General features: G+C 40.5%; 1 protein-coding gene across 9 annotated transcripts in view; it reads left to right on the plus strand.

Moving 5' to 3' along the window:
• Window positions 1–862: 862 nt before the first annotated feature.
• The window catches only part of LOC146649282 (discs large homolog 1-like protein), a 111,623-nt gene continuing 87,415 nt past the window's right edge, over window positions 863–25,070 (plus strand). For 2 of the 9 annotated variants that reach the window (XM_085386075.1, XM_085386077.1), the window contains exons 1-4: window positions 864–1,238; window positions 2,303–2,464; window positions 5,157–5,952; window positions 6,120–6,216. In XM_085386075.1, coding sequence (XP_085242201.1) covers window positions 1,220–1,238; window positions 2,303–2,464; window positions 5,157–5,952; window positions 6,120–6,216 — 1,074 coding nt within the window. In that variant the 5' untranslated portion in view covers window positions 864–1,219. Of the gene's footprint in view, window positions 1,239–2,302; window positions 2,465–5,156; window positions 5,953–6,119; window positions 6,217–22,405; window positions 22,555–25,070 lie in introns of those variants that run through there. The other 7 variants (XM_085386076.1, XM_085386078.1, XM_085386080.1 and 4 more) reach the window with 5 other exon arrangements.

Raw genomic sequence — 25,070 nt, forward strand, 5'->3', positions numbered from 1 at the left:
GATAAATTTTGATTTCTATCACACAGAGTTTTATTTTTTTTTCACTGAATGGAGCAGCAGATGCTGATACTGATTGAGCATCCCCTGTGTCGCTCTGACTGGAATAGCAAAACTTTTTGCAACTCTTGCTCAGAGACAACCAGGAAACCAGGCTATGGCTCGCATAAAGGTAGAAAAGGAGGGACAACAGACTGCATGCTAAAGCTGAATGGGCATTATGGCTCTCTATATATACTCATATCGAGTCATTAGATTCTAAAGAAAGGCTTTATTTCTTTCCACTACTAAAGAGGACTTGCCTGGTAGGGATGTGGATCACTACAGTTTAGTGAGACAGGTCTGGTACAGGGGATGGTTTTCATCTACTCAGCACACTCAGTTTACCATGACAATATGGCTAAAACCACACAGGGATGAAGTGCCTGGACTTTTGCTGGGATTGCACCAGTGACATTTCAATTGGACCCCCTTGTATTTTTCTTTGTATGCACCCATGTAAGCTCCATAAACAGACATAACTGAGTGACAAGAGCCAAAGACTAAGCTGGGAACAGGAGAGGAAAGCTTTCATAGATTTAATGTAGTTAGATCAGTATCTGTAAACCCAAGTCTGTCCTCTGCATTGAGTGGATTAGATGTGGATAGGCAACCCAGAATAGACCGGGCTTTTATCCACTCCATACAATATGGCTGTTTAACATGACAATACCTGCAAGACACAAGCTCCTTATGAAGAGCCCCTCCAACCTGCTTCATCTGTGGTTTTGAGTGTGTGTGTGCGTGCGTGTGTGCGTGCGTGTGTGTGTGTGTTCGTCTCGCAGGACCGTTCAACCGGTCGGACGGCGTTTTGAGTCAAGTCATCTGGGTGAAGAAATCGGTATTAGTTTAACCAAATGGTGACACAGGGAGCCTTGAAGTGAAAGAGGAACAGAGGGAGGGGAAAAACAATCACGCTATCATTATTACTCCGGGTTCTAAGTCCACGCGGTGATTGTCAGCGTTTGTTGACAGTGTCTGTGTCAGTTTTCTGACACTTTTTTCAACACTTCATTGAATTATATTTTCTCTTAACTACCGGACAGGTCGGTGGTGCCTGTTGTGGTGACAGTTTGGTGTCCCAGTTGGGTGAGCAGGCTGTCGCGGGACAGACGCTCACATCTGTGATAACAGAGTCGGATCGGTGTGAGCCAGGGGAGGAGGACTCGGCGTGCGTGCCACCATGCCTGTGCGACAGAAAGGTAAAGAAAATACTTGTTAGGAAAATGGACTTTCGGTCTGTAGTTACACGTCTATCTTATAATACTTCTGTGTTAATATTCTTATCGTATAACGCATTTTGTGACACCGAACGTATCACTTTTAATCACTCAAAAAGGTCGCGTTGATGTTGCGCTAGCTCCGCGAGGCGCTCTTATGCGTTAGCGCACGAAACTTGTGTGAAACACCTGCACTTTTAAACGAGGAACTATTCAGTGTACGTGTACACGACTTTTAGAAAATAGCTCCAGGGCTCTTACTGCATACTCGGACGCTGTTGTAAATTCGGCATACATAATATTTAGACAACAACACGTTTGCTGTTTTTTGCAGTGAAATGCAAAAAACAGCAAAGCTGCCCACAAATAGAGCTCTTCAATATAAAAGTGCTTGCAGATAGATGCATAGAAATTGAATTGCCACCCTTTTAATTCATTTTGGCTTTACGTATTGTCATGCAAGTGTAAAGTTAATGTACGCACTGACACATTTAGTCGAAGTTTGACGTTGATCGTCACTGCTTCCGGTTTAATCAGCTGTTCAGAGACTGGAATTTGCAGCCTGCACCTTCCCTTGCACCATAAACTCTACTACCCTTCTGCATGAGGACATCGGGGCGATATAAAGGATGGCAGTAAAATGTTATAGTTTATCTTTAATCCATAAAATGTGCAAATACACGGGTTATGAAGTCTTAATTACCATTTTAATTAAGAAGGCTTTCACTGATCATTACAAACCCTAATAGAAGTTGTGATCTAGTAGCCTGGAAGGAAAACACAGTCATCTACTTTTTTTCTTTTCTTTTTTCCCCAAACCACCCTTTTTTCCCCAAAGTGTCTTCATTCATGAAAAAAATGAATGAAGACACTTTATTTTTCAGACAGACATGCAGAAATTCTCGATTTTAACCGTAGTTATCTGCAATTAAAAGCTTTTAACATCGAGCGTCTCCTTGCTCTGCTTAAGAGCAGCTGGATATTGTGTTTTCCAGAAGAGATAAAAACCATGTTTTTTTCTATTTATTTATTTATGTTTTCTTTAGACGCCCAGCGTGCCCTGGAGCTGCTCCAGCAGTATCGAGCCAAGCTAGACCAGAGACAGCAAAAGGCCAAACAGGGACCTGTGGAGGAAGACCACCAGCTGCAGCAGTCTTTGGACAAAGTCATCAACGTCTTTCAAAGTCAGCTCTTCAGTGCACTTCTTGGTAAGAAAATTTGCTTTGGTCAGCTTTGATCAGATTTCCTGGATTTTGACAATTTAGGCAAACTTCTTTTATATTGACTTTTTTGGAAATTAAGCTGTGCTTGAAGTGCTTTCTGTCAGGCATTACGTGTATTTTATGTTTAATTTGCTATCAGTTTAACGCATACATCTGCATAACTTCTTGCACTTTATCTTAACACATCACAACATTTTTGCACTTCTGGTGTCTAACCATTCATCTTACGTGCAGATTAGTCCACATGCAATTATTTTATAACATTGTACATCATTTTTACAAAAGTAGAGACAGTGGTTTTGCCATTTGTGAATTACATTATGTTAGTTCATTGACTAATAAAACAGAAAGTTTCAGCAAAGGTAAATATCAGTTTTATCGATCTTAAAGATTTGAGCCTTTCGTTGGATTCTTCACTTCCTCTTCGCAATAATGCAATAATCTCAATGTTGTGCATGGATTTTGTTCATTTATCAAGATTCGTGTCTTACAGATACCAGATACCACACTACAAGCATCGTCATGCTGTGTTTGGGATTGACAGGGACTGACTAGATTTCCAACATTAGGTTTGCAGAAAATAGGCTGAATTCATGAACTGTTTCATTTCTGTGGGGCTGATATAGTTTTTACAAGATGTTTGAGCTGTGCTGTCACTGGATCCCTAACCAGAAAATGTAGAGCAGAACGTAGGGTGTCACAGAAAGCAAGCACCCACCTTTAAAATCTAAATCTATGTACAAATTCCTCTAACAAAGTGACAGTCTAACCAGCAAAGTTTCCTTTGATTAACTGTTGCTTAATCACACGAGAATCCTCATGGTAATGTTAATGGTGACAAACTGGTTTTCACTCCCAGGCCCCACCTGCTTTCTACCCCGCCCACACCTGTAGCTATTACAGCAGCGCACCTTCTCACGTTTATTGTGCCAGCGTTTGTGTGCTTGTTTATGCTGTTCACTCAGTTCCTCTTTTGAAGCTTGACTTTTTACTTTAACCAAATTGGATCTGATGGGTTGCGAAATAATGCTTCCCCTGTTTTGTTGCTTGATATTCTTATTGATCCTTCTTTCTGGTAAAGATTAGAGAAGACTTTGTGTATGGGTTTGCGTTCCTGCTGCTTGCACTGGATTATTCCACTATTTACATTTCACTGTCCTTTTTTATTCCCCCTTATCATCTGTGTTATAGCCACCAAACTCATTTGAGATGTGCTTACAGGATGATATATGATTTAGTGCAGAACTATTTGTCAGCTGTACTGTGGATTAGGGGAAGCGAACCATTGCTAGCAATATTATTTCGCCACTAGAGGTCCTCAGAGTATTAGCTATGTTTCATTAGGTAACGCATTCTCTACTGGTGTACTCTGAGATATGGAGCCTCTTTGTGACCATCTCGGTTTTGCTTGCGTCTGAATAATTTAGCATATACTATAAAGTAATAGTTAAGCTCTGCTGGAGCAGCTTTTTTTTAACATCTCAGCCTCTGTCCAGCTCACAGTGGGGACTCCCTTAACAAATTTAACCAATCCTGGGACAGTTGCAGATAGTTGTTTTCAGAACATAGGGGCTACATTTAAATAGGGCATTCATTTGTTAGCTGCCAACCTGCAGTTGACTTAACAGTCACGGCAACATGACTTTTAAGGGAACAACTGACTGTAAATAAGAGGCAAGCATTTCCCCATATCTGCACCTTTATCTACGGCCACTCAGTAACTAAACCTGTCGTACTGTATAACAGGCTCTCTTACACCCACCGGTACCAAATCCCGACACACTGGAATACAAAGCAGGCAAATCAGGTCATTCTACGGGTGGAGTAAACTTATCAAATCTCATCTGATAAAATTCACTGCAAACAAGTTAGAGAGCCACACACAGAAAACAAAAAAAGCTGGACTGTATACCCGTCAAGATTGCCAGGTTCTTAACAAATAAGTATTTATTGGCCTTTTTGGTTAAAACTGGTTAATTAGTGGTGATGCTTCGACACTTAGTGATGTCTGTTCTCCCCAAGCACATCTAGCTGTCATGGTGGCCTTTCCACCATATTCAGTAGTTACTTTAAATGCAGACATATACCTAATAAATACTTAGGTAGATGTCTAATTACACTACCTTTGAGGTGCAAGTCCTGAAGATCATTCATATTTTATGCTTTTTTGGTGTGTTTTTCTATCCATCTATGTTTTTCCGGCATTGGCATTGTGCTTGGTATTAGCTGGTGGATCAAAATCTGACAGTACTTTTCTGTGTTCATAATTTCATCGGTTTTTGACAAGATCCCCAACGCCACCGCCTTCACCCCGTCCAGCCTACAGATGGCTGTAGGCTCTTACTATTGCACCTCTCTCCTGAGAGAATGGCTGGATTCTTCATTCTTCAGTGAACAGTTGATGGATCAACTGAGGGAAACTCTGGCTCTTATGAAGCAAAATATAATGAAATGTGGGGTGGCCCCAGACTTTTGCACAATATGATTTTTAAAGGTTAACTGATTATAAATTACACCATGGATTTATTTTTATTAATGATCAACTAATCTGTCTTTTGGTGAATAAATTAATGTATCAATTAAACACTCACTGTTTGCACTCAGTGATTTGCCCACTTCTGTAGGGTTTAGTTAATCACTACACCCGTTCACATTGTTACTTTCCTCCTTTTTCCAGATATCCAGGAGTACTATGAGTTTACCGTCCTTGCAGACAGTAAGTGCTCTGCGGACAGTCCCAAGAACCTTGCTGCCTCCTGCTGGCTGCCAGCAGAACCCTCAGCCCAGCCACTGTCCTCCACAGGTCCCTTGACCTCCAGCATTTCTGATGGACAATCCCAACCCAAACCACTCGTCTCCAAACCCAGGTCATTCAAGTATCCTGCGCCTCCAGTACCATCAGCAACACCAGCAACAAAGCCATCTTCGCCTACAACACAGTCCAGCACACCTGAGTTGCAGCTGGCCAAAGTGAAGTACCGTGCTCCTCTTCCTCCTGCTCAACCGGGGGGCTCCAAATCATTTGAAGCGGAGACTTCTAAACCCAGTGTCACAGTTAGTAATGCAGAAACCTCGACCGGCTCCACAAATACATCTCCTGGAGTGTCGCTAAATGGAACAAAGCTCACTGCCACCAGCTCTGGCGTTTCTTCAGAAAGCTCCACCAGCCCACAAAGCATTCCTGCTTCTTCTGACCTGGTGACAGTCTCAGCCCTCGTCTCGAGCACCATTCAAGGCCTTGTGTCTCCAACTGCTCCGGACAAACCTGCCCGCACCAGGATCCCTTCCAGCACAAGCCCAGGTCCCAACAAAGTCACAGATTCTGTCCCTACTGCTCCTCTGACCAGCAAGGACTCAGGATTCAGCAAAGTCACTCCCATTCCAAGTCCGACTAGTCCAAGCCAGGGAAAATTCACCTTCAGCGGACGCAGGTCCACAAGTCCTCCTGGACAGCTGAACAAAGGACCTTATGCGTGAGTGCAGTCTCTGGTAATATGAATGTGCATTGATTGCTAGTGTAATATCTTTATATAGTACTTCAACATGCTATTAGGAATTTAGATATAGAACAGAACACTAATGGACACATATTTGGAGTTCACCTATTTGCACCCTCCCTTGATCTCTTTTCTCCAACCAGCCCAACCAGTCCTGGACCAGGACAGGGCCCTTCCACTAGCCCAACCCATGGTCCAGCCCTCTCCAGGCCACCCACGAGCCCAGTGACCCACAACAAGGTAAGACATCTCTTTATGTTTTGTTGTAAGGACCACAGGAAAGCTGCAGCAAATCTGTCTGTAGCTGACAGAAAATGAGATAGAGGTTGTGTCACGAGTCTGTAGCTGCAGACTCTTGGAATTTGCAGTGTGAACCCAGATGCAGATAAACAGAAGCAAGAAAACGAAATCTTAAAGGCAGGAACAAAACAAAGGCAAAAGGAGACCATAAACACTAAGGAAACTGTGAGGAAACTAAACTAAGAATACTTAGAACGAGACTAGCAAAACTGAACACACTGAACACAGGATGTGAGACTATCAAAATAAAACAGGAAACACGTTTTAATTGATTATGTTGTGATTGTTAAACTATTGACTTTGAAAATGACATTTTCAGAAGCTGTTAGAAAGGTTCCTGAGAAGTGTTTATGAGAGACACCACGTCTGCTCTTGAATCAGTGTGTCGAAAGGCTTGTGGTGGCTGCAGCAGGCAGAATAAGATAGACAGGTTGTTTATACAGATTCATGCATTGCATAATATGACAAAGGGAAACAGGTTAAGTAACGTTTTAATAATCTGGACAGTCAGCAGAATGAGGTCAGAGGGTTAACCCTAACCCTTGGGTAAACAGGGATTGATGGTTTCCTTTAGTTTGAGCTTTTTGACCGCAGGCTTGTTGCTGATGACTGAACATAGAGCATCATTAGAGTAATGTCATTGTGCTTTTTTCAGTGTGTCTGTTTACTAAAGTTCTGCTCTTTACATGATGATTGAATTTGTGGAGTTGGAAGCATCAAGTTTTCATTTTTGATCACAAAAATGGGTCAATTTTCAAAATGTTAAGTAAAGCCCAGCCAATATGGAAACTGAGCAATTATTTTTTTGTTCAGAGCGTACCGAGCCTCATCTATCACGCAGTATCTTGCCCAAGCACACTTCATGGATTGGAGAAGAATTAAAACTTTTTGATTAGTGGATTATTCAATATGGAGCACACTTTTTTTTCCCTTTTGTTTATTTCTCTGTGTTTTTAAAAAAAAAAAATTGTGGGCCATTTTTCATTTGTTCTAACGGGAACGAAAAAGTGAAAATGACACAGAAAATAGTTCAGGATTGACTCAAACCCGGGTCACCTGTTCAACCACGTTAGCTGTACCTGTGCCCTCATCTCCTGTGATTATTCTATAGCACATGCAGAAGTTTGTGCAGCTCAGGTTGATGGAAATAATGATATGTTGCTATGCTCATATATACTTTTCCTGTAATGTCACACCCACCTGGGACAAAACACAGACTTTCTTCTAGTCAAAATGCTGCATAGCTAACATGTACCACTACAAGCCACTCGCTTTGTTTAGAACTGCTATACAGCTGAAAGTGTAGCAATGCATGTAAACACTCTTCATCTAATTCTTGTTGTAGTGGCCAAAATTGCACCATCCTTTTCCACAGCAGCCCACATTACACTTGGTAGGTCCTTTAAACTATTCAAAATGTTACTGCCTTGCCATCATGACCTTGTCTAACTTTAGCCAGCTAATAAGAACTCACTTTTGTTTGGATAGTGAAGAATGTTTCGTTTTTTTTTTTTCACCCCAAAGCTATTAATAATGATTCTGGTTATCACAGCCCAGTGCAGACAGACTGACCACTTTCTGTTGGCAACGGAGAGCATCAGGAAAAAACAACAATGAGTGCAAGCACAGGAATAGGACAAAAAAGTAGAGCAGATACAAATGCACATGTGAACTCGAAGACATGTTGCACATGTTCATGCTCTGCTGCAGATGGGAGTGTTAGACATGGATTTGCTTACTCCAACTTTCCCTTCTCTCTCAGCGCCACAGGTAGTGTATAGTATTTGCTCTATATTACAGCATTTACTGTATATTGTACACATACAGTATATTACAGTGCCAGCTGTAGTAATGTTGTGTATCAAGGAAAAGCAAAAGAGTCAAATCGCAGCTCTGCGTGTAGCTTTGGGCTACATATGGAGCTTTAACTTCACCCACAGTCAAAAAGTTGAAAGTAGAGCATCCATTGCTATACCGCTGTTACTGTTCACTCAAGCCCCCCCACTTCTGCCAAACAGAGACCTGACCTGATAAAAAAAAGCAGAGAGTGGTGTGAGTGTGTGTGAATCTGTTTGTGTATGCGCTTATGTCTGTGCATACACGTCTGTCAGTGTGAGTGTTTGCCTGTGCATCCATGTGTGTGCGCTTCTGCGGCTGTCTCCAGACGTTTGCCGCTTTTTTTGTGTGTGTTTGCGTGTGTATGTGTGCTGAGTGTTCTGCATGCGTGCCGATATATATTCTGAGCCATGCACTCTTCGAGTTCAAAATGTGGCTACCAGCTGCCATAAAACGAAGAAAGCAGCTGGAAACCAAGAGGGCGGGTCGAGGTGCATCGGGACAGACTCGCCATGTTTCTGATTCGGCCTCTGTTTTAGGAGAGAAGTCCTATCTGGCTGCTCTGATGAAAGGACAGGTGGAGAGGACACAAGAAAGGGAGGAGAGAGAAACTGAACGATGAAAGGAAAGGAGGAGACAGAGACAGACAGACGGGAAAAACATGCCACCAAAAGCAGCAAACATCTGATTGGTGGAACAGGAAAGTTGGAGCCACGAGATGTTTTGGTGAAAGTTTGCCAGTCGAACTGGTGAGGATGGATTGCATCTGTATCCTCACTACCAAGGTGAGACACGGGAACAGAGCAGGCTACTGTAGAAAGTGGCGGAGAAGACAAATCAGGGCACAGGAGTACAGGGTGTGTCAGTGTGGTCATTAAGACAGTGAAAAAAATTTAAATAGCTAAAGTTTTATAATTTTGTGATCGGTGTATTTATTCAGTCATTACAGCAATGCCTTAATTTTTAATGTCAAACTCATTCTGAATGAATCATTGATGGGAAACTTAGCCATATCAAATTGGGGACACGGTTGCTTCATGTACAGTTGACTTGCTTTAGTTTGTGAATAAACAGGTTATAAGAGTAGTAGGCTGTGCTTTTGTGAAGCGATTCTAATGGGAATGCTGATCTGATGTACAGTTATTGGTCTGACATCATGTGACACCCAGAGAGACAGCAAACTAGGTTGATAGGACAGACACTTCAAAAGAGCGACTGCCTGGCTGTGAAGGTATGCGACTGGTGCAGTGGTTGACTGAATGACTGACTGCTCTTGAGGCAGAAGAGAGAACTTGGCTAAAAAAAAACTAGGCTGGCAAAATTAAACACATGCATTATGCACATATGTTCATGCTCAGAAATGCATGACCCATTTATAAGGAGTTGAATCAGTGTGAGCTGGGACAGATTTAAAGCCTGCATGTTGCAGCAGGCAAAAAGGTGACAAAGATATTTGTGTGTGGACTTGAGAAAAAAAGTTCAAGTTTTGTATACTGCAAAAAAATCGACAATCTTAAAATTTTTGCATTTCTCAAATAAGTACTAAAAGTACCCTATCATGGAGCACACTACCTACTGTCATGGTTTGTTGTGTGGCAGGCAGGATGTAGGACCCAAACACAGGGCTCATACATGGAGAGGAAACTCAAAATGGCAGTTTTATTGCAGGAACAACTCTTACACTAATACAGAAAACAAAAACAAAAATAAGAAACTAGAAACATGAAACTCAAACCAAAAACACTAAGAAACTAGGGAACTAAACTGGGAACAGAGAACTGGCAAATACCAGTAGCATGGAGAGAACAAACACAGCACATGGGGGTGGTGATGGAAGGAAAACATAGGGCTTAAATACACAAGGGAGTAATGAGAGAATGGGAAACGGGAGGGAAACACAGCTGTGAGGAATAAGGCATAATGAGGCAAGGGGAAGCAAAACCAGGTACTCTGACATAGGACATGGGACTGTCAAGTTAAAACAGGACACATGAGACAATCCAGCCCGTTCTCACTCCTGAGGCGTAATATACGGACGATTTGTCACGTCCCAAGGTGTTCCTGAGGAACACGAAAGGTGACATTCCACGCTCCTATGCTACGCGCCGGGTTATGGATGAAATCCAGTAGAATGACGCTCTCGTGGTAATACATGTTCCAGCCATGTATTCCAGCCCTAACCCTACCCTTATCCCTAACCTTAACCAGCACTTTAATGACATTAGATATTGTTTTCCAAAGCGATTTAAGTAAAACAAATGCACATGTCTAGATTCATTCCAAATAGTTCTCATGTTTCCTAATTTTTCTGATCTGTGCATGTGCATGCACCCGGAAGTTTAATATATCGACGATTTGTCACCTAGTGTAAAATGTTATGCTTTGGGAGTGAGAACGTGTTGGAGAATCAGAAGGAAGCAGACTAGACACTGAGACATAGAGACACGACTGGATGCCATCCAGTCATCCACCCATTCACACACACATTCACACACTGGTGATGGCAAGCTACATTGTAGCCACAGCTGCCCTGGGGCGCACTGACAGAGGCGATATTAACATGTATTTTGTAGGATTTTGACAGAGCACTGTCTGAAATCCAACACTATGAGTTGTACATTTTCCTGAAATGATGCAGGGTTTGACTGCAGTTATTGTGCTACCTGCTGTTTTTTGGGGACATTTGATTCTTGAACCTCTGTATATAATACCAAATTCTTATACATAACACATACATTTGAAAAAAGATATAAAAACTAAGCCATATCAGAACACATATAACTTGCCTAAAATAGATATGCTTCTTCCAGCTAGCAACTAGCGTCTTCTTTTGCCACTATGTAGCTAAGATTGTAACAACTGAGCTATTAAAACTCAGTTTTTGACTTTTATGAATACACCATAGGGGTACTGTGGTACTTGCCTTTATGCACCCAAAGTCACGAGTGAAGGTGCACAATTTGAGACACAGAGAAGGAGCTAATGTAAATATATAAAACATTAACTCTCTGTTTGTTTATTTCTTTAGTTTAGTGACCAAACTGGGACATCTTAGACCCTTGAAGGGTCTTATCTGTATCTGATATTATAACGTTATCATGTTCCATGGCAATTACCTAACAAATGGCTAATTTTTTTTTAGCATTTTTACACATATAACATGTTATACAAGTATTATATTGTTTTTAATTACTCACCTAAGGTGTTTCATTTATATCCATGGATGCCTAGCAACTTCAGAGCAGTGGGATAAAAATGACCAATTTAAGACCTTCCACCCATATTTTTTTATTTTCTCAGACAGTTTAAGTATATCAGTCTGCCAATAGTACGGACAGGCGAAACACTACTGTAGCATGGAAATGTACCAGTAGAATTAATTAGTAATGAATGCGTGAGAGAGATCCTGTCAGTACAGTGTAATTATGTCCTCAACTTTCTCCTGATTTTGCTCACTTTTTTTAGACTCCAAACATTACTCCAACTACTTAGCTGTCTCTCCTGTGTCTTATTTTCAGCACAAAAACTGGGCATACATGTAGCTGAAGATGAACTGTATTAATTACAGAAGATGTTCTTTCCCCTCAGTAATTTCAAAGTAATAGACACCCCACAAAAAAGTAAAAACCATCATAAAACCTACAATAAAGTTTCAAATCAATGTCTCCCTGCCAGTCTCACAGCTTGTCCTAGAGCTTCTTAAACTAAAAACAACATCTTGAACAGAGTGAAAATAATTTTGATCATAAGTTTGGAAGATGGCTTCTGGCTTATGAAAATAGTCTTCATTATGGGCGTGTAGAGGGATTTGGCCTTGACAGTTACACCTAATATATTGTGGTCTGGGCGTTTGGTGGTTTGAACCTTACTGTCTATGTAAAAGGTAAACATGCTGACTACTCTGTCGTCCTGCCACCTTAGCTAGAAATACTATGTGTCTGCCAGATCCTGAGCTTATTTATATGAAATTAACTCTTAGGAGCGTGATCTTCTGTCTGTATGCACAGAATCAAATCCAAGGGTTTATGATTAACTTTAGCAGAACTGTCAGTTCTACCAAAAACTTCCAAATACAGCCTGATTCCAAGATCATTCATCACAAAGGAATCTGGAGAATAATAGGAAGTAGCAGTGAAAAGCTCACTGGCAGTCATCGCGAAAGCTTGATTGCAATTCTTGCTGCCAAGTGTGACAAAACCACTTCTTAGGTTTAGGGTGTAATTACTTTTGCATATTGGGCCAGATACATTTTTTCTCTTTATAAATTAAATGAAAAACTGCATTTTATATTATTTGGGTTATCTTTGCCTAGTCTTCAGAGTCACGCAGTCTGGGTATTTAACTGTGTATGAATACTCTCCTCTCTAGCTTGCCCAATCCTCTTTTGCTCTCTGATATATCCAGTCTTAAATCCCACTCTGGTTTTATTAGTGACTGATTATTGTTTGGTCTGACTGAGTGCCTTCTGTGCACCAAGAGAGCAAGAGTCTCTCCTAAGAGGCTTACCTTAGGCTGCTAATAGACTTTAAAGAGGTGGAACTATTTTAGGATGGACAAAGAGGAGGATAGAGAGAAAAAAATGATGAGATACACAAAGACCTTGGAAAGAAAGCCAGAAAAGACCATGGCTGCATGAACACTTCATGCAGTCATTGCATGCCTAGTTTTTCAGGGGTACTTTACTTGCAATTGCCAGGAAAAGGCCATGATAAATCCTTTCTGTAGTCCTACCATCTGAACAGCTGTCCAGCTGGCATCGTGATGTAACTGTGAGGAGGGCTCAAACATCAGACGGAGTAATCAGCAGAGAAGCCATGTGAGGAGAGACGAGCGAGAGAGAACTTTGTAAGCAGCTGTAGGACAGTTGAGTCCAGTGACATGCATCTGCAGTAGAACGAATATAGCGACTCAGGACCGCTGTTACAGTTTGGTGAAACGTCGTCTTGGCTCTGTATGGCCCACACCTGTAGAGAATTGGACTATGTCTCTGGACTGGCCTGCCTGTAGGACAGCCGATACTACTGGGCCACCACGTGGGCTAATTGTGAAAATGGAGCACTGCCACTCTGCGGTTTCAATCAATGTAATGTATATTATATTATTTCAATTACACTTTATGACTTTGCAGTTCACATAGAAGAAACAGATTTGTACTGTAGTTGAGTAGCAGAGGCAAATAAGGTGTAACTTACTTTAGTAATAAATAACCAGCTGTCCATTACCTCTGTATGTGTTGTGTGTTATTGCATGCACAATTTAGGTACGCTTAAGGATTATATGACATTAAACTCAGGTGTGGAATTACATGTTTACCTATAATTAAATGTCCTCTGTTTATTCTGCAAATGCATTTTAACACAAGAATGCAATATAGTAGGACTATTTTTATTATTGCAGCCTAGTTTTTCACAGTATTTAGCTCATTTTTAACCATATCTTAGGTAAAGTGTAGGTTAACACACCTATGTATGCAAGGCTTAAAAACTATCTTGGAATTAGTTCCACAGAAGTATATCAGCGGTACTAGGAGGTACAGGAACTGGCTGAAAACCAAGAGGAGCTCAGTAATTAAGAAGAATTAGTACAGGGTCAGAGGTTACAGCTTTAACATTACTTAGCTGCATTCTAATGCTAAATCATGAATGCTAACCACTAAACTAAATTCTTCTAAAGTACTTAGGAACACTCTATATACTTATATGCATCAGTATTGGCCACAGTGGATCGAATGCTGCAGTGTAGTCAATGAAAGTGATCCAGTGCTAGCTAACTGGAAATAATTGCCAACCCAAATCCATCCAAAATTTCTTGAATAGGAGCTGTTCATGGGTGTGAAGCTCCCTTGACGACGCTGAAACATGACCACAGTGTTCATTTATATTTTAGAGATGCTTTGTTTCACGTTATAAGAAAGTTGTTTTGTAGGAACACTTGAATTCTGCAGTGAAGCAAATACTATAAATGCAAAGGGTGCAGAAGAAATAAGATTTAAAAATTACAGTTGAGTGTCTTAAAGACACAGAAACTTTGACAAGTTTACATCCCTGACTTTTGCATTAGCCTACTCCGGTTATATGATAGATTATTTTTTTCTTTCTTAGTACCTTCAGTCAGCCAGTGATATCTAATAATGCATTGGTTAAATGTATATTTTTTAATATTACAATTTAATAGCTGATTATTTAAATAATTTGCATGAATTTCAGAGTATTTTATATCTTAAAGTTATGTCCTGTACATTTTTATTCCAGCATAATCTGTCAGTGTTGTGATATTAGGAATGTTTGGCTTTGCCAGTCTGTGACTGGTAACTGTGGAGGAAAATCTGTGACAGTCAGCGCTCACTGGTTTTCGCTGGTCTTCGGCTGTTTCTTGTAAAGCTTCGGGGTGTGTTTTTGGCTCATTATCCTGCTGCAGTGTTAACCTTTTTTTGGATTCAGGTCACTTGTCTAATTCCAAAGAAGGCTAAACACCTCCAAACTGAAATAACCCTGTTACCTCTGCAATTGTTGCTTTGAACCTTTGTGATTTTAATCACTCAGACCTTCTTCTCTTACTATTTTAAATCTACGGGTCCATGTGTGGCTCTATATTGATGTCCTTGTACACTGAAATTGTCACGAATAACTAAAAAGTAGTGCCTTAAGATCAACTACTAATCTGCAGTGTCTGCGACTCTTTGTAGATGCTTTTACAAGGTAGTGTAATCTGACCTTATCCAACTCTAAGCAGGTAACTTTTAAGGAATTGTTTAGAGACCTCTCCTTCTTTAGACAAGCAAACTCTGAAGCAACTTTTTTTGTGCGTCAGTGAACAAAGTTCAGTGTATTGATCCTCTCTTTTTGCTGTTCCTGGTTGTTTTTGCATATTAATGATTCAATAATCAAAAAGGTTCTGAAGTCCCATGTACTGCCCTTCTGTCTCATCTTGATTTGACATTGTTTAGAACAACGTTTGGATTTCTGATATTTTCACTTTCTGCTAGAAGCTGGTGGACAATAACTCCAAGTTGATTTAATTAAAGAAACCTCTGATAATCAGAATTATTTGAATGCTGCTTCAGACAGTCACAATTAAGGAAACGTGGCCTTTTGTTTAAATGAATTCTTTGCTTTTAATGTAGTTCCTGCTTAGTGCAGAGCGGTGATTGAAGCAGACTTCAGTGGACATGTAGGTGAAGGGAACAGGGGTGAGATGGAGTTGGGTAGCTATGGTGTAAAGGATGGCAGTGGATTTTGTGAAAAGGATAGAAATGGTTGTGGTGAACACATATTTCAGGAAGAGAGAGGAAAGTTCATTGATGCATAAGAGTGAAGGAATCTGCTCCAATCTAAAAGCGATATGAGACTGCAAGTCTGGGTCAGGGGAGGCAGCACTGGATGGTAGCCAATGAACTTAGAGGCAAGGATTAAATAGTGTAAGTTGAAAAATGTTCAGGGAACAGTTGAGACAAAATCTGGTCGGTAAGGGAGAGATCTCTTGGATAGTACAGCTAACGTGGTGAGGGAAGCTGCCTAGAGGATATTTGGTATAACCTCTGGTTAAAGGAAAAAGACACGAAGACTTGGTGGTTCAAACGAAGAGGTTGACAAAGGAAAAGTGAGATACTCTGGGAGGTAGACAGGAATACTGGGAGGACAGGACAAGAGAGAGGTGACAAAGGCAAAGGCTTATAGTTACATTTTATGTGAGGCTGAAGGAAGAGAGTCCAAGCTGGAAAGAGCAGGTTAGGGTGATTAAGGATAGAGGTGGAAATGAACTAATGAGTGAAGGAAGTGTGCTTGGAAAGTGGAGGGAGTACTTTGAGGAGCTCATGTATGTAGAAAATGAGAGCGAGAGGAAGGATGGAGAACAGCTAGTGAATCAGGAAGTCCAAAGGATTCTTTAGGAGGAAATGAGGGCAGCTATGATGGAGGATGAAGAGTGTAAAGGCGATTGCCCCCGGATGACCTATCTGTGGTGCTATGGAGATATCAAGGAAAGTGGGCGGTGGACCTTTTAACCAGACTGAGTCTTCCACAGCCAGGAGAGTGAGAGGATTCCTGACGAATGGGAAAGACGTGGCTGGGCAGAACTTGAATATAACATCATTTTAAATAAATAACAGGGGCATAAATGATAAACTAAAATCTTAATTGTGATGAGGAAAAATTTTCAGGTGTTACAGGAGAACACAAACAAACTGGAAAACCAAATTCTTTGGTCAGTTCCAAAGAAATAAAATGACTAAATAGCTAAAACATTTCCACAATCCCAAATTCTTCAACAGTGTCCTCATCTTTTGAGCCTTGTGCTGTGTCCTCAATTGGACCAAGCATGCGGAATATGGAAGCAGACAAGAGAAAAGATCACAGAGAAGATTCACGTAAAGGATGCAGTAAAGGAGAACATGCAGAGTGATGACAGAAGAGGATGGTAGAGATAGGGTGAAATTCAGATGATCAACTGTGGCGATGCCTGAGAAGAAGAAGGAAGAACATTTGTCATGTCAGAAATTTCACTTGTTTTTTCCCCACATTTACATGAATAGATGACAGATGTGTTAAAAACTAAATATAAATATATAAGGAACAATAACCAAGTACTGCAGTGCCTGTGTTTTGCCACATTGTGGCACTGTCTGTCTAACAAATTCAGTGACATGAGTGGGTTTCACATTGTTTCTCTGCAGTGACTTAAAACATCCACGTTTGCTATTTAAACACACAGTCAGCTGACATGTCCCTTGGCATTATTTATTATAAAATATTCAGCAGATAACAGCAGATGTCCTATAATTCATTTCTGCCTCGTGTTTATTTTGCTACTGCTACAAGGTTTCAGCAGGAGTCTGATGCCCTCACTCAGCTTTTAGAGGAAACAATGAGCTCTATTTTAAAGGGAATTCACTCATGTGTAAACTGAATATACAGCTGGTAAAAGGTGATCATGTGACCATATTTAAAATCTTGATGTATGGTGCCTTTTTAAATTGGTTGGCTTGTAGAATGGAGAATCCACAGCGATTGGCTGGAAGGGGGTGTATGAGGTTATTACACACACACATCCGCACAGCGTAGTTATTTCTGTGCTGGCTGACCTACTAATGTTAACATGTAGTGCATGCCTGCTAGGCTCATGAGGTAGCATCCTCTCTCTCTCTCTTGCTTTTTCCCATTTGTCATTTATTCCTTTTTCTTCACTCCCTTCATCCTCCTTTCTTTCTTTCTTTCTTTCTTTCTTTCTTTCTTTCTTTCTTTCTTTCTTTCTTTCTTTCTTTCTTTCTTTTTTGTGTTCTGCTGTTATTTTATTTCTGTGTTTCAGGAAATTTGGTCTGTGATCCGATGTGAGCTTTACTCTCCCAGTACATTCTGTGAGCCATATGATCTAGAACCCCTTAGGTCATCCCAGATGTATGCATGTTTGTGTGTGTGGTTGCACACAGATCAGCAGGAGCTCCATCTGCTCTTTGCCAAACACAGAGGGATTCACTGTATCGCTGGTCTCCGTGCGAGGTTATCACAAAAACCAAGGCTATTTGAAGACAGGCACTTCAGCCTGTGCTGACTTCTGGAGAAATCCAGTCTCAGGTTTCTGGACTGAAAGAGAGACGTGAAAGACGTTAGTGTATGAATCCAGAATAACTTAGTAGTAGTATATGGCCAATCTCTCACTCATCCAGTGATGTCGCACAGTCCTGACTCACTCTAAATCTAGTTAATGAGAAATTTACATTTTCTGCTCTGCACACTACTGAAAAAATATCACCGTAACACAGTAAATATTGGAAAGGAAAAGAAGGGCATTTGGGGTATATTCAGGATATACAGCTATAAAAACAGCAGTCTGGTTCACTACAAAAAAAATGCAAATTTTCCCAGACTAGGATAAATTAGGAGGTTTTGAAATGTGTCAATAATCACATGGTTTATAGAATGACATCCAGGAAATATAGCTTTTAAAAATCTCACAGTGGATCCAAAACACAGTGTTTCTCCCATGAAACGCTTAAAATAACCTCTTGTGTCATTGCATTATTTACAGGACTTGTCTACCTGCATTAACTTCTAAACTTTTTTAGCTCACCCAGGTGCTTCCTTTATCTGTGTACAGCTGGAATAGCATCTAAAAATATTTTGCCATTACTAACACTCAGTTTTAAATACAGCCATAATCTTAAACTGTGGCTTGATTAGTTTGCCAATAAGCCTATAAAATGACCGTAAGATGGTATCAGTTTATTTTTCCTTTTGCTTCTCCTCTATTCCGTATTATAAAATTAGCCCCTGTGACCTCAGAGTCACCGTTTGTTCACTTCAGCCCCTCTGTTCGTGCACAGTTTCGCCTTCTCTGTTTTCTCTCTCATGCTGTGTTGTTTGTTTGCAAGTGGAGGTGAGAAGGCAAAGGCAACCACAGAGAGACTACTGCGTGTGTCTAGGTCTGCATGTCTGCATGTGTGATGGTCCAGATGGCTCAGCCATCAGCATCAAGAGCTTGATTAAGGAGTACGCTTTGACTTCTTTGACTTTCTCTGCCCTTTACCCCCCATTTGCCTGCTCCGTTCTCAGACTTGGCATTTACAACACGTAAAACAGCTACACGCTGTTGTGGAGCTAAATTAATTAGTGGTTAATTTATCTGTTAGTGGATCAATTAGTTGATTAATAGAAGAAAATGTGCTGAACTGTGACCCAAGTCTTGAAGGAATTTCTTTAAATCTATTGACTGTCTTTCTGTTAAAAATAAGTTTATCCTTGGACTCAAGGATAAACTTATTTGAATTTCATGGTCACGTATAACAGCCACAAAATATTTTGGCTGTAACTCAAGAACACCGGCACTCAGTTCAAAAGCTTTTCTTTGAAGCTGTGTTGCAAAAAATGATGAAGTGATGACTTCTTTATTATCCAAAAGGTGAGGTCAGAGGTCAGTTTTGCTTTAAATTCACCATTATTCAATACGGGAGCAGAAGTGAATAATATGTTTTTGTGCTTGCTGTCTTTGTCTTTGATGCCCACCTGTTAAATTCCTGCAAATTCTTTATTACATACTATATGAGTCGGCACAGACATGGTTGTAAATTGATTCAAGTAAGTTGGTCAAGTTGAGCGCTGCAAAGCGTTAATTCTGCTTATCTTTTATATGACTGAATTGAATATATTTGCTATTGGTCTGGAATAAAAAACCCTAAACAACTGGAAGTTTTCCCCTTGACTTTATTGGGAAAGTAACAGGTTAAACTGTGGCCACTACAGCGCTAAATTTACATACGAAGGGTGGGGGATTGGCAAAAACTGTGCACAGCATAAGTTGAAGCAGAACACAAAGCTCTTCCTGGCAACTCAGCAGATTTCAGTTCGAGGCCACCTCACTGTTTTTATTTAGCTGATAACAGATGGCATAGCATCCAATTGAAAAATCGCATCGAGGACACGGTTCAAGTTGGTTTCGCTTGTTTACGGTTTCTGCAGGCCATTTTGTAACTTATCTTGACCCAAGCTTCTCCTTCCATGCTGTATCTAACTCGAGACAGACATCAGTCTCATACCAGTTGTCAGTCATAACTGCTCTGTGTTCAGCCATGGTCTTGTTGCTGCTCTCCTCAACTCCAGCTTTCCATGCATGTCCACGGAAATGCAAGGAGTTCCCTGAATGGAGCCAAATACAAACACCAAATACATAGCACTTTAGGTAGAAATAACTACTTTTAACTATAGCGGTTCTGACTTTAATATTTTTTAATATTTATTTAATAAATAGTATTATTAAATGAATATTTAGTTTTAATGGAGTTCTTTACCCTAATATGTATAGTAAACACATAGTAATAGGTAGTGGTTTACATATTTCCCTAAAGGACACATATATCCCTTTGGGGTTGTGCACGGTGTAAAAATATGCCACATCACTCATGCAGAGCGACCTGCTGTGGTGCCTCTTTGTAAATAAGGGAGCAGCTGATAGTAGCTTTGTTTTTTAATAACTTTAATAGGTTCTTTAGACGTATTTGTTCATTCATTCGAGTTAAGACTTCTATTCGTAAGATAGTTTTGCAAGGATCTCAGTTTCCACTACATACTAACAGTGTGTTTGCAAGGAACCTGCTCATGTTTACACCAACAATAACAGTAGCCCTCTCTGTCACTGTGGAGATGTACCAGCAATACCATCAAACAGGTTTTTTACAAAAACCCACAGGATTGTCCAGATGTAAAAATTGCTCAGCTGTTGCAATGCAGAATGACGTCATCAAAAAACGGACTGCAACAACAGCTCATAAATGATGAATGTGCACTTGCAATTGTTGCAGTTAGTAGAAGATTAAATAATTGATGCTATGAGCTAAAAAATATCTATATTTCACTGTATTAAAACCTGCTATGACATGCACAGATATGTTTTTCACCTTTCATCCTAGAGCAGCACACACATATGAACAGCACTTCTACTATGTGCTGTTCATTGTCTGATTGAATCAACAGAGTGAACTGAAGCATTTTAACTAGTTTGAAAGTTGCACTTTTTGGTGGTCAGCTGACCAAAACAGTAGAATTCGCTTGAAGTCATGTGATCACTTTAATTCAACAATAACTAAAGTAACATAACCTTGTAACTCTTCAGGACCCTGCACAATACTGTAACATAATAAAAATGAATGATGTTGTATATTGGGACAAGCTTTTTAACCAGTGGTTTAAACCCCACCTTTACCCACCCAGTGGGTTTTTGCCTCAAGTTTGTTGTTTCCACCTTTAGCAGGAACATTTTTAGGAGCTAAATTGTCATTGGAGGCTGTGACTCTGCTCTCGCTCTCAGACATGTCTGGACTTTCATCAGATTACACCTTTTTTTAATCATATAAAACTGTGTAGCATTATTAGTGTGGGCAGTGTGATACAGCCAAAGCCCTACCTGCGATCTGGGTAGCTTGCAAGTAGGAAACCACAAAACAAGATGATGTTAAGACCAACTTATTTTCAGAATAAAACACTTAGATATGAGAACTTTAATATGATTTTTGTGATTCTTATGATTCATCTGTGTGTCAGACCCAAATTTTCACCTTGCCTGCTTCTGCGCTCTGCTTTGTGAGCAAGAGGCAGGTTCATTTTTTATATTCAAATTTTTTCAGCTGTTTTTAGTGTTTTGGGAAATCTGATGACTTTTTTACACCGTGTTTCCTCTGATCCGTGATCACACTGTCACCTGTGGTTTCAAATGGCTCAGTGCCACCAGCACAACAGCGCTGTGTTCAAATGTCAAATGAACGAGTTATTCCAGTGGTATTTCTTTGCATGTATGTATCATGGATTGTGACTCTGGATGATGTAATAACATTGTCTCTGCCTCACTTATTTACTCTTTATGTTTCCCTTATTGTGCAATATTCTATCAGCTCAGTTTTCACTAGCCGTTATAATACTATATCATTTCCTTACTCTTCCTCACTCTGTGCATATAGGAGTGTATGGATGTACAAATCAGAGCATTACTGCAGCAGGGAGAAAGTGAGAGAGGTGCAAAGAGTAAAAGAAATGCAGGGAGAGAGAAGACACATTTTTAATTCTCCGTTTACCTTTGCAATCAGGTCTCTGCTCTTTCTTTTTTTTCTGTCTTTCTTTCTTTTCCTTTTCGCTCATTGATCTCGCTGTTGAAAGGCGGGCCAAGAGAGGCAGTGGAGCAAACCGAGGGAAAGTGAACAAGGCAAGCAGAGGGAGAGAGAGGGACATCGAAAGAAAGCAAGCAGGAGAGAGAAAGCGAGAGAGTGAGAGAGAAGGGTAGTGTTAGAACGAGAGAGGCAAACACTCACACTGCTCACACTGATAGAGAGAGAGGAGATAGAGGATTGGGACTGCTGCTGCAGAGGAGGACAAGAGAGACCACATCCATACTTACACACTCACAGATGCACTCACACACTCATTCATGCACACACACAGACAGACTGACCCACACATGCTGACAATAACAACATACTGAAAACACACTCACAGACACACATACACACACACACACACACGTGCTAACATTTTCTGACACACTCACATACATACATACATTTGCTGACACACGGGCAGACAGTGACCATGGTGCTCCCTGCATCCTGACCAGCTATGAGGATTACACTGATGAAGATGATGGGAGCGATGAAGAGCGTGAGGGAGAGGACGCTGGCCTGCCACAGCTGAGGACCGTAGTCAGGCGGTGGGGGGTGGGCAGGGGGTGGGAGGGCAGCAGAGTGGGGGATTGTGGGACAGGATGGAGCGCGGTAGATAGAACACATGCGTGTGCATGTGTGCATGTGTCTGTGTGAGTGTGTGGAGGTGTGTGAGTGTGAAATGTGTGTATGAAGGCTAGGATGCCCCCCAAGTCTGGGACCAGCTAGCTAACATTAGCCACATGTTGTGCCACTGCAAAGTAGCATGCACCAACAACACCATATCTCTGATGTTTGGATGCAAGGTAGGTAGAGAGCTATGCATGTTTGTGTTTGTGAGTACGGCAGAGTTAGAGGGACACACAGGTGAAGTTATGGACTGTGGGAGAGAGACACTGACTTAGGCAAAATGTGCTGAGAGAGAAGGGCAGAGGTAATGAGTAAGTTTATTAATGGGCTTGTAGGCAAGGTAAACTAAGGTAAGAGTTAGAAGCCGGAAAGAGAGCAAGACAGAAAGCGAGAGAGCTCCAGCTGTGTGTCTGTGTGAGAGAGCGAGAGAGAGAAAGAGAGAGGCAGGTTTGTTTTCTGCTGTCTGATTTGATATTACAAGGTCTACAGGCAGCTTATTACCAACATCTTCCTCTTAATTCCTGATACTGCAAATGTGAGCAGCTAATACGTGCCTTTTCAGTTCATTTAGAGATCACGCATAGTACGCAGGGCCTCATTTTAGACTATCGTATCTAAATGCAGACGTAATTTTGATATCTTTGGTATGATGGTCTGTTACTTTAATTATCATTGAGAATGAGAACTTAATAGTTGGTTTTGGCCTAAAACTTATGATTGTTTTCACTATCTGACTGCTGTTTTGTGATTGATCTTTAATTATTTGCCCAAGTAGCATACTGACCTCATAATATATCAATTTACGGTAACTTCTGAAAATATTCAAAGCTAAAACTGACTTGTCAAGAGCAATCATTAAAAAAGTCTTTGTCCTGTTTGCTGGTGAGGCCTCTCAGCTTACACATTATATTTCTGTTAAAGATTCCCAGTTAAGAAAACATCCAGTAAGTAAAGTGTTACTTCAGGCAGGTCACAAAGTCAAGCTAAGCCGCAAACCCAACAGATCAGCTGATCTCAGTGCCAGCCCACATCAGTCGATGGCCTAAGTGATACACTCCTACACATCAGGATATTACACTTCTGCAATTTCTTGCTGCTTTTGCCAAGTTGATTCTTTAGCTTTCTTACTTATAAAGCTTACCAAATATATAGTTTGCAACCCTATCAGTTGACTTTTCAACATATACCAGGAGCATGAATGTTGACATCATATTTTAAAGTGTTATACCTAGAGATTTTCTTAACGCATCTTAAGCATATAATAACCCTCTTGCACTGCGAGGGAACATCCTGTATTTTCCATGGTGCATGCTGGGACAGCCTCACACACCTGCAAGGCTGAAAATACTTAGACAATGTTATGTGTCCCTTCTTTTGTTTGTCAGTAGAGCTGTATTCTAGATATTGCTACAATGTTTTAGTTCATTCCTTTTTGAATGTGAAAGGCTTCAGAGTTCATTTCTAATCCATTATTAAATGAATACATTTGTCACCATTATACTTTGTTGTTAGTTACATAACACTAACCTGTGCTAAACGAATAAGCTTGGGCTAAAATTGGCAATCATAGTCGTACCAAGTACTCTGAAACAGTTGAGTGGAAAATCAACATATGAAATATTAAAGCTCCACCCAAGCGCTTCAGGAGCAGTGCTTTGATGTGGAGGAAGTGTTAGTACACTGTGCTGCATCTTTGAATAGTCATTAAACACGCAGCAAACCCCAAAATGGCTTCATAAATGGGTCTGTACACTTGCCTAAATAGTGAAAAGTAGACCTGATCTTGAGAAAGGGGTTTGAGACACAAGGGGAGAAAATTATCAGTCATGATAGTTTTAGTTTAGTTTTATTTGAATGTGAAAAACTTTGAGGCAGTTTATTTTACAAAGAGATGTACGCTACTGCGATTCAAGAAGATGCAGTAGGAGCATTGGTCTTTGAAAGTATTTGTGTGTGTGCATGCTTGGCTTGCTTTTGTACAGTTCAGCAGTTAGGCCATAATAAAGTGTATGGACTTCACTTCTGTCCTATTAGATCACCTCAGTATGACAGCCTGCTAGATAGAGGGAGGCCAGGAGACAACTGTTAGACTGGAGCTTTAGAGAAGGAGCCCGAGTCAACACGGGTGTGGGTGCAATAAGAGCTGTAGTTTTGTCCTCTGGGAGTAAATCTGGACAGGGTGAAAACTGAGTGTATCCTGAGGAGAAGAAGAAAGTTGCACGGTTAGTATGATGTTTCTGAGATTTTAGAAAAACTGTGTTGTTGTAGTAAAGCTTCCATCTTTCAGGTGCAGTTTTCCAAATACGTATATGTGCACAGTATTTGCATATGTCATAATGCATAATTACACTCCTGCAATATTTGGTGATTTGATAAAATTTAAAATAAGATTTTTATTGTTATATTCCAAAACATATATTTCTTTCAAAATATTGAAACATAAAGCGATTTCCCTAATATTTGTCATGTGTAGTTATTCATTTGCTTGTTTACGCTTTGCCTGACCTTCGTCTGATCAGCTGCTTTTTCTGTTTGACATTCCAAACATGTCTTACCAACACCAGAGGGTGGTCAACACAAAAAAACATGTTTGCAGGGTGTTTCTCAGAACTCCTCTTTGCGTTTTAATTTTAATTTATTAATACAGATTCAAATAAATTGGCAAATAGCTAATATTAGCCGATGGTCTATA

Source organism: Rhamphochromis longiceps, linkage group LG17 (genome assembly GCF_057381845.1).
Source record: "Rhamphochromis longiceps isolate RC_006_pf linkage group LG17, R_longiceps_female_GT1.1, whole genome shotgun sequence".
Lineage (NCBI taxonomy): Eukaryota > Metazoa > Chordata > Actinopteri > Cichliformes > Cichlidae > Rhamphochromis > Rhamphochromis longiceps.